General features: G+C 38.1%; 2 protein-coding genes across 2 annotated transcripts; both read right to left on the bottom strand.

The window, feature by feature from the left end:
* Positions 1–864: 864 nt before the first annotated feature.
* On the bottom strand, positions 865–4,284 carry LOC139862770 (uncharacterized). The gene is made up of 2 exons (XM_071851399.1): positions 4,123–4,284; positions 865–3,569 (listed from the first exon to the last, which is right to left on the bottom strand). The coding sequence occupies exon 2, from the start codon at positions 3,546–3,548 to the stop codon at positions 1,002–1,004; it is 2,547 nt and encodes an 848-aa protein (XP_071707500.1). The 5' UTR covers positions 3,549–3,569; positions 4,123–4,284; the 3' UTR covers positions 865–1,001.
* A 3,540-nt stretch (positions 4,285–7,824) lies between these two features.
* On the bottom strand, positions 7,825–10,104 carry LOC139863455 (uncharacterized). Its single transcript, XM_071852089.1, has 5 exons — positions 9,903–10,104; positions 9,612–9,814; positions 8,746–9,193; positions 7,948–8,281; positions 7,825–7,846 (listed from the first exon to the last, which is right to left on the bottom strand). Exons 1-5 carry the CDS (start codon positions 10,102–10,104, stop codon positions 7,825–7,827), a joined length of 1,209 nt encoding a protein of 402 aa, XP_071708190.1.
* Positions 10,105–10,338: the final 234 nt, after the last annotated feature.

The following is a 10,338-nucleotide window of genomic DNA, read 5'->3' on the forward strand; positions in this document are numbered from 1 at the left end:
ATTGTTAGAGATGCCACACTGCACATGGTAAATGTATGAGGATGATTTTTTTGTGCCTGACTACACTTTGAACATAAAGTACTAGGAATATATGCATCACGAGCATCGAGCAACAAGAGAGTCTTTCCTTTAGGATCGTAAACGCCATTCAAGAATGTACGTTAACCACTTAACCTTTATATCGGCAAGTTTACACCATGGAGTGGGGTAGAACTTGGGAATAGTCTCCAATTATATGTATATAGCATGCATATATATACTATAATCAATGTTGTATCGTGATAACATATTAACAATAAATAAATGGGGATTGAAATTTTCATCACTAGTTTTACTTGTTCCACATAAATTGTCTAAACTGCCCTAAATGATAAGCTTACACAAATTTTGTAAAGCTTTTTATTATAATTTATTAAGGGATATTTTGGAAAAGAATAATGAAATAATGGTGGAACAAGTAAAACTCATTGTAGAAATATCATATCCCTAAAATTAGGGAAGCTCGTTTGATTAGTATGTTTGTAGTTTTTTTTTCGGGATGTTAGGGAAACTCGTTTATAGATAGCTTTTGTTTAAATGGTTGCGTTCTAAGTGCGAGCTTCCCCGTTTTTCTCTTGTCGTTTTGTATTAACTCCGTTTGTTTCTATATGAATATTAGTTTTTTTACCAAATAAATAAATAAATAAATTAATCAATGGCCTTCATCATTTGGTTTTTTATCCACATTCTAGTTCTCCATGTCATGTAGATTACAAGTAAGAAACATCACATGTTTTATAAGAAAAGACTTCTAAGTTCAAAATGTGACAAACAAACATATGCATGGTAAATATTACGGAGTATTCAATAAAACTTGAACCCATCACCTCAAATTTTCCATTACTTTTTGCAAGTATGAAATGTCTTATTTAATATAACATAAAATATAATATAAAGATGTATGTAAATGTGATTGATAGATACATCTCCCACATATAGAACAACAAAACAAACCAAAACTACTATTTAGACTTGATTATTTCTCCTTTAAATGCAAGTGAAAGTGCACTTAAAGTACCACCATTTTCCACCTTAACTCCAGGCATAACAACACTTCTACTCCCTACAAATCCATCTTCACCAATCCTAATCTTCCCAAACTTAACCTTACCACCATCTCCTTCATATATATGCCCGAACAACAACGCTTCACGGCCCACACAACCACCGCCTTCAATTTCCACCATCTCGGGGTTCAAAACCGCACCCATACTATCCACATAAACACCTTGACTAACATCGATCTCGGATCCCATCAATTTCATCCACATTGTAAACAAAAACGACCCGCTCACCATTTCCATAAAGTACTCACCAACTAACGTCCTAAACGCTTGCCATATCGTGTCCATAAACACTTCTTTACCCCAAATCAACACGCTCCCACCGTCTTTTTTCTTTCCTACGAGTACCCATTTGGCTATCACACATGCTAGCCCAACCCAAACCCCTGAACACACCCAAAACACGGGCAAAAGCCACTGAATTGGGTAGCCCGTTGTTTCTTTTATGTAGAACGTTACATTTAACGGGCCGGATATCAGTAATGCCATTAGGTAGTATGGTAAGAATGTCTGTAACAAAGGTTGACCCAGTAGTGTCCATGAAGTTTGATACCATGTCCTTGCAAGAGTCACTTGAGGTGAGTTCTTGTTTTCGGATGCTGACGTGGCGGCCATAGGACAACCCGAAAGGTCTACTTTGACATCAGATTGTTCTATGAAACTTCTCCAGGCTTCTGGAAGTGGTTGACCGTTTCTCAAATGTTGACAGATCTCGTATACTAAAGAACGGCCATGATCTATTGAAGCACTTTGAGAAGCAGATGTAGCCCGAATTACATCTACCTCGTTAGATCTCAAAAAGGGATTAAACTCCAATTCTTCCGATTGTTGTTGCGTGTCGTTTTGATCGATTGTTATCTCTCCCACATCGATATAAGGAAATTCAGTATTATCCCATGGAGTTGTGCAGTCGAGCGCAATGTCACGGGCCGTTTCATCTTGAGGAACGGGCCGGATCTGTAACTGGAAAATATACCGGACCCCACCCGGTTGACTCACGCGGGTCTTGAAATCGTCAGCAAGAAAAAGCATCGGCCTTTTATCGTTAACATCTCGAGGAATCGCACCTGTTTCGGGAGGTAAAATTCCAGTGGGCTCCACTTGACCCGATTCTTCAGGTATGTTTTCATCAAAAGGTCTCAACTTGAACTTTACATACATTTCAGATCCATCTTCAAACCGAAAAAGCCTGCATATGTTTGAAAAGTAATGCAATGTGGTGAACGAATCAGTGTTTCGAAGTGATGTCCATACAGCGTCACGCACATGTGGGACCCGCTTCACGTGTTGTTCTCTAGCTGGAAGCCCACAAACAAGCCAGGTGGCGAAATCAGATATCGTCCTCGCGTAAAACGCGTTTCCAGTTTTTAAAGTAAGATCAAGAATTGAAGTTTCGGTTTCGTTTGATAGTATTCGTACAGCTGCACCACGTGCATCGAGTCTTGCATCATCATCTGCACTTAAACTGTTACTGTGTCGAATAACGACTGGGTAACTTTTACCCGGGTAAAAAATCTTGTGATTCGGTAACCCGTTGATGATGTCATAAATCTTTAAAACTCCCTTACCACTAACACCGATTCGATGAAAGTATCTCGATTTAACCTTAAGAGTTGTGGCAGCAAGATTAGCAGATAAGTTACCGACGATCTTCTTGTATTTAATGTCCATTTCTTCTATTCGTTCGTCTAACTCGTGCATCGTGTTCTTTATCATGACCGGGTTTTCAGACCCGATATAAACCCCGCCCCGTTTAAGAACCGAGTCAACCGGGGCAACTGAAAGAGCACCAAGAATGACATCTTTTTGAACAACCGAACCGGGTAACAAAACGCTTTGGCTCCCAACTACCGAATTATCCTGGACTTCAACTTTTCCGGTTTTAAACCCGTTGACCGAATAAAAACAAGCTATTATCCTGCTAAAGTCGCCTAAATGAACACCTGAACCGATTGAAATTAGGGTTGGGTCGGAAACCGGGTTAATAGCTCGAATTGAACAATGGCTTCCAACTTTTGCACCTAACAGACGTAAGTACACGCAAAACGCTTCGTTACCCGAAAGAAGCTTAGCGAAACGAAGATGGCACGCAACGTTGATTCGATGTTGAAGCCATGTTTTAAACTTTGTTTGGCGATTTTGGTTAAGGAAACGGGTCATGGTGCAGGTTAAGAAGGTGAGGATCAAGCCGTGTGCCAAGTAAGCGGAAGCTAATGACGTGGCGAAGGTTAGTGGGCCCACCGATGTGGTGATGATCATGGTTGCGTATGCGATAACGGTGAACGGAAGCCAGTGGAATGCTCCGGCAACACAAATAAACGAGAAGTTTTTGAGAGACGGTGTTTCTTGATATATAGAGATATAAAGAAAGTAAGATATTGCAGCTGATAATGAGCTGAGAAACCCGATAACGTAGATACCGATTAGGTGATATATGGCATCCATTTGCGTGTCGTTTGTTGTATCCTGAGAATGTCGAAAAATTAAAAAGCTTTAATCTTTTTTAGTGTAAAGTGAAGTTTTAAGAATATATGTGGATAACCGACCCGTTTACTTATGAATGGGTAGATTCGGGTTATGCATTTTCCTTTACAGTCATTATTGTTTTTGCCAAAAGAAACTGGCATGTGATGAAACGGGTCAAAAATCTTCGAAAGTGTAATTGTAGCATAAGACCTTTTATATTAGTTACAGAAAAATATTAAGATTGTTAGTCATCATAGCTTTTTAGCTATATTGAAACGTAAGACATTATAATACAGTTAAAATGGGGCGGAAACTTTTTGTTATGGGTAAAATGGGTTGGATCAGGTATTGTTGGCTCAATATACTTTTCGACCAAAAAAACTATTCTTTTTTTTGTTTGCTTTCAAAAATAAAATAGTTGGCTGAAAAGTATATTGAGCCAACAATACCTGACCCGACCCGACCCGTTTCGTCCAGAAGAAAATGTAAGTTTCAGTTTGACCGTTTGTTGACACGCCACAACTAATTAAAGAGCATACAAGTTATAATATACCTTTTGAAAGCTCTTGCGTCTGCTTGATCCGTAAACACGCTTTCCCGTTTCCGTTTTCTGTAACGTCCCAACTTTAGCTTCTTCACCTAAAACACTTCCCTTTTGAATAACCGCATACGGTCCAATTTCAGATCGTTGCCCAATCCTGATTGGCTGAAAACTCAAAACTCCATTTTTCACTTCATGTCCTTGAATCAAAGCCCCTTCTGCAATCATAGCTTGATCCCCAATATAAACTAGAGACGGGTCCGTTATATCAACCGTATCTAACACAACCGATGACCCAATTCTCGCCCCAAACAACTCAAACCAGTATTTCAAAAAAACCGTCCCCCTCAAATGAACCGCCATAACCTTAGACGAAATTTCCTGCACCTTGTAAAGCGTCCACCACTTCACAAAATCCATAGACCATATGGAAACCTCAGGGGTTAAAGCGTAATTTGGTCTTAGAAACGATTTACCAAAAAACGCAACGGATACGCACGTTGTAAATATGCAAAATATCCAAGCAATTGGAGCAAAAAGTATAGATACAAAGTACCCGATCCACGAATGTGAGTGTACGTAAGAAACCGAGTTCATGAACATCAAAACGGATAGATACGCAGGGAGAACAAGCATCATACACATATACACAAGTGCACAAAATTGCAATGTCCAGATACCAAACTGGTGAAGCGTTGAAACTTCAGTGATGATGTCATAACTACTGTCGTTTTCAGATTCCGGAACAACAGAAAAAGGGTTAACCGTGTTCGTTTGAGATTTCGAAACCAGATTCTCTGAGAAACTTGCTAAGTCTGATATGCAGGTGGCTGTAAACACGTCAACTGCTCCAACAGGAACACCGAGGAAATCGGAAAGTTTTTGTGCTGCTCGAACCACACCAATCGAGTCAATACCGTAAGAAGTCAAACTCTCAGTCGTTGAGATTTTGTTGACTGAAATTCCAGTTTGTTCACAGACCACACTAACTAAAAACTCTTCAATCTCTTTGTGACTCGGCCCGCCAGGTGGCAACGGGCGATTGGTTACAAGTTCGGGCCTAGGCGTACTTCCCTCCTTACATGTCCCCGTAGTGTAGGACCGCATTAACCGTTTCTTGGTCACTATTGGTTCCGGAACAAGACTCAAAGTTCCATCAGAAAACTGTTTAAGGCATTCGAATCTTTTAATCTTTCCAGATGTCGTTTTACTGATTGTTCGAGGCTTAATGAGTTTAACAGAAGCGATTGTGACACCGTGTTCTTCTGCAACACGTTCTTGAATTTGTTTAAGAACTTCTTTATTAACCGGTTTACCATCTTTAACCTCTGCAATCACAACTAACCCAACTTGATCAGATGAATCGGGTACCGATATACCCTTTGTCGATAACGTTTCTTCCGGGACCCCGATTACCGCGCAACAACCGGGTCGTAAAAGGTCACACGCACTTTCAACCGTCTTTTCGATATCGGCCGAGTATATATTTCTTCCACCAACAATTATAAGATCTTTAATTCTTCCAGTAATGAACAAGTTTCCATCTATTATTCGTCCCAAGTCCCCGGTTCTTGTAAACATTTTACATTCACGATTATCGAGCAAATTCTTGAACGTTTTCCGACTCAACTCGTCTTTATCCCAATACCCGACTCCAGCGCTCGGGCTGCTAATCCATATCTCACCTTCTTTCCCAATTTCCGTGTGCTCTAAACACGTTTCCGGGTCAACTATTTTGACCTCGACATCTTTATCGTTTTCATCTACGTACCCACAACACACCCTACCTTGCCAATCTACAAAAACAGGCTTATTTTCTCCGTACGCACAACAAACAAAAACACAATTTTCAGCCAACCCGTAACCAGGAGCCATAATCTTTTGCAAAATACCAAAAGGTGCGGTGAGCTCAACGAACCTCATAAGCGTTTTTGGCCTAACGGGCTCTGCAGCAATCATAATAAACTTTAACGAAGAAAGATCATAATCCAACACCTTATCTTTCATACCCTCTAATCTTCTCACCACAAGCTCGAACGCAAAATTGGGGCCCGCACTATGAGTAGCCCGATACTTACTCATAACTTGAAGCCATAGTAACGGGTTCCTTATAAACGTCATCGGAGATAAAAGAACCGTCGATCCACCACTAATAAGAGATGTAAATAAACCACCGATTAGCCCCATATCGTGATATTGCGGAAGCCAACTTGCGACTATTGTTCTCGCCGTACTCTTATATTTAATCTTCATTAACTTAACATTATGAATTAATCCGCCATGAGTAATCATAACCCCTTTAGCATCACCGGTTGATCCCGAAGTGAACTGAAGAAAACAAAGATCATTTCCATTCGGTTCGGGCCCGTTAATAGCATCTTCCACGTTGACATTTATACCCTTCTTTACAAGAGCATCTGTATGTATCCATGGAAGATTAGGCCATTTACCGGCGTTTTTAGATAACGAGATTAAATTCTTAACACCACCCGCTCGTACGGCTCCATGGTAAAGCACGGTTGATAATATCGCCTTTGCGCTGCTCGATTTAGCAATATTTTCTAATTTCAAAAGTGCTTGTCCACCTCTTTGTAAAGGATCGGGAGGAAGAACGGGAACCGGAAGTATTCTAGCTCGTAAGCACCCGAAAAACGCATCGACAAAATCGAGCCCGGGAACATGTAGCAATAAAACACGGTCGCCGGGATTGATAACCGGTTTTGAGCTAGTTAATAACTTATGAGCAATGCAAGAAGCATTGGAGTTAAGTTCTCCGAAAGTTCTTTTATTTGATTCCACCCCTTCATCATTAATCCACGTGTAAAGTGTTTTGTCTCGAGTTAGTTCATGCGTTCCCCAGTGACGTAAATAGCCATCGAGACTACTCAAGTCGGGAAACGTAATACCCGGATATTCATCCAACTGTACCGGGTTCCTGTCCAACCGATCTGATAGTAGTGGAAATAACCTCTGCAAAATAGTAATGATAATTAAGAATATTATTATTTAATAATTAATAATTAATAATAATAATAACATAGGCGTAAGTAACTGTTCGCGATTCTATACTAACGGTGTATTGGGATGCATTTTCTAAATAAAATCACGCAATAAACTAACCAAAGACTACATTTTTATGAAACAAGAACATTTTGTGAACTAGAGTGAAAACTTTCAGTTTTGTTGCAGTTAGTATGAAACTGAATTTTTTACCATATAAATGATCATATTATCAGAAGTAAAATATGTTGACAAAAACATGGGTAACATATCGTGACATACGTTAAGCTGCATTTAATAAACTCAAAATTTCCTTAAATATCATACTTTGTAATTAATACATACATATATAAAATGTAACTATTAAATTGAACGAATGAGTACTGAATGAAAATATTGTTATTTTCGGAAATTTTGACTTCATTAAGTGCAGTTTAACGCCTTAACGTAGAAACAAGTGTTATGATAAATTATACGATTAGTAACAAACATGAATCGTGGGGTTCCATAAGTTTGTAACAATAAGTTCCATAAGAGTTTAAGAGTAATTATTTTACCTTAACATACGGAAATTTAGGCAAAGGGTCATTATTTGCAAAATGTTTGCGAACAAGATTCACAGCATAAGTTGAATTTCTCTCCGTAAGTTCAAACGCAACAAGTCCGCCTACATAGTAAGTGTTCTGTTGACCTTGAAGTTCATTCTCCATTTTGTCATAGAACCCATCCTTCATATCTGTAAAAAACGAGCGTTATAATAACAATAATACGATTAATCCTAAAAATGAGCTAAGTAACTTGGTTAGCGTACCTTGGCTAGTAACATGGGGAAAATACTTGAACCGTTTTTGTAATATTACATTCTCTACATGACCGCCCATTCGGTTAACCGCTTCGATTGCAAGTTCAGTGACTCGTGGTCCCGTAATATCGACAGCGTTCCCGTAAGACCAAAAAAGATAAATATTTGTATCGGCATAGAATCTTTGAATCGCGACTGGATTACCGATAGTTGCAGGATCATCCATAAACTCAGCACAGTAATAAAATCCTACTGGCAAATGATCTAGTCCCTTTATTTTCATTACAGTCGTATAATAATCTATCGTCTGCACCTTACTAAACAGTTCCTTTTCAAGATCACTCATGTCCATCAGCCCATTTTCACTTTCTGTAGAAAAAATAACATAAAAATAGTGAGAAAATAAAAATTAATATTATTTGAGATAATTACTGAGATAGTCCCTTTGGTTTTGAGAAAATTGCTTAAATAGTCCTTAGGGTTTCGTGGTTTGCAAACGTTGCTGAGATAGTCCCTTTTACTAACGGTCATTAAGAAATTCCTTTAAACCAAGTCACATGTCACACACATGAAAGTATATTCGTCTTTTTATCTTTTTCTTTCACAAACTTCATCTTCATCCCACAATATTCATCTTCATGTGCATTGCACATGATTAAATTTAATGGAAATTTTTTAACGAACATTAGTAAAAAGGACTATCTCAGCAACTTTTTCAAACCACATGGACTATATCGGTCAAAAAACCTAAGGACTATTTCAGCAATTTTCTGCAAACCACAGGACTATCTCAGTAATTATCTCATAATATTTCAAAAAACAATGTTAATTACCAGTGGATTCATATGTTGGTGAATGGTAAACTTTTCCATTTGAATAAGGAAAAGATCCAGAAACGATGATTTTATCGAATTCCATAGCTTTGATTTCCCCGGTACTATTTCTGGTGACGACAGACACGCATGAAGAGTTTCGTCTAATAGACAATACTTTGGTGTTGCATTGAACATCTATGGGAAGAGCGTTACTTAATTTTTGCCAAAATCCCATGTAGCCACCCTTGAAACGTCTTATTTTACCAGCCATCGATGTTCGCGTGAATTCATGAATGTAAGCATAAGGCATATCGTCAACAAATCCATAACCAGAAGCCGTGTATCCATATGCAACTGACTTTGGAACAGATTTTAGTCCCTTAATTTTGAGAAATTCGGAAACTGGCTCTGAAGCAAATTCGCTAATTGCATGGACTCCACTTCGATCTGAATTCTTTACCTTATCCTACAAAAGAAAAGATAAAGATTAAAAATTACTTGGTAACATTATAGATTAAGCACTTGACATAACTGGATGATTAAGCGCTGAATAGTTCATAATACGAATGATTTAAAGATTATGAGTGAAGTTGGTTTTAATTGACAATAACATGTTTGATAATCCTTTTAAATGAACGATGTAAAATTACCTTATTAACCTTTCGCATGAATAAAAAACAATATAGTTGCTTAATAAGTGTTCTTGATATAATTAAAAGAGGATCTTACATAAAATTTAGGTGCTTAATGGTTAAGAAGAGTATTTCAACTATGAATGGTTCAACTCTGAATGCTAAAGCAAACACGATAAATGCCGAATGTATTCAGCGCTACACTAAAAGGTAATCAAACCCGATACGTTATAAAGAGTCAAAGATATTAACCTGGAGGTCTAAGGTTAACGTAATTACTGCTACATAATCGTCAGCCACCGGAATATCCTCATATTTTCCAGTGAAACTGTCGATTAGGGCTAGTTTATGAGAGTCCATTTCTTCAAGTTCAGACCCAAGTTCTTTTGCCAGGTGGAAAATAGTAGGGGCACTATTAGCTGCAAGCACTTGACCTCCAAGGTCATATATTTTTCCTGGCATCATAAATTTTAAGTTAATATTCACAATATGATCTATATAATCTATGAATAACCAAGTTTAGCAAAATGTAAAAGATCTTACCTTCAATATCAGCTGACTCGCACATGCCACTAACTGTGTGATATTTCTCTAAAAGGGTCACATTATTGTACCCAAGTTTAGCAAGTGCGTAAGCTGCTGATAACCCACTTGGACCACCTCCTAGTATGCCGATTCTCGTGTTCACAGGCATACATGGATGCAGATTTGTAAATTGATCTGCAACTGAATGTTTCATATCCATCTATGATATTCGGCTTCCAAAAGCAGTTCCTATTGTAGTCAAGACAAAAATGAAGCATGATCCTCGTTGTTCTTGATTAATATACTCAACCAAATTCAATGTATCCAGTATATATTACATATTTACACATAAATTTCCACATGTAAAAATGCAAATGATCAAACTTTTTCTCAAATGTGATGTCTGAAATCAAGAAATCTATACAATAAGACTCAAATACACATAATGTTCATT

Source organism: Rutidosis leptorrhynchoides, chromosome 8 (assembly GCF_046630445.1).
Source record: "Rutidosis leptorrhynchoides isolate AG116_Rl617_1_P2 chromosome 8, CSIRO_AGI_Rlap_v1, whole genome shotgun sequence".
Classification (NCBI taxonomy): Eukaryota; Viridiplantae; Streptophyta; class Magnoliopsida; order Asterales; family Asteraceae; genus Rutidosis; species Rutidosis leptorrhynchoides.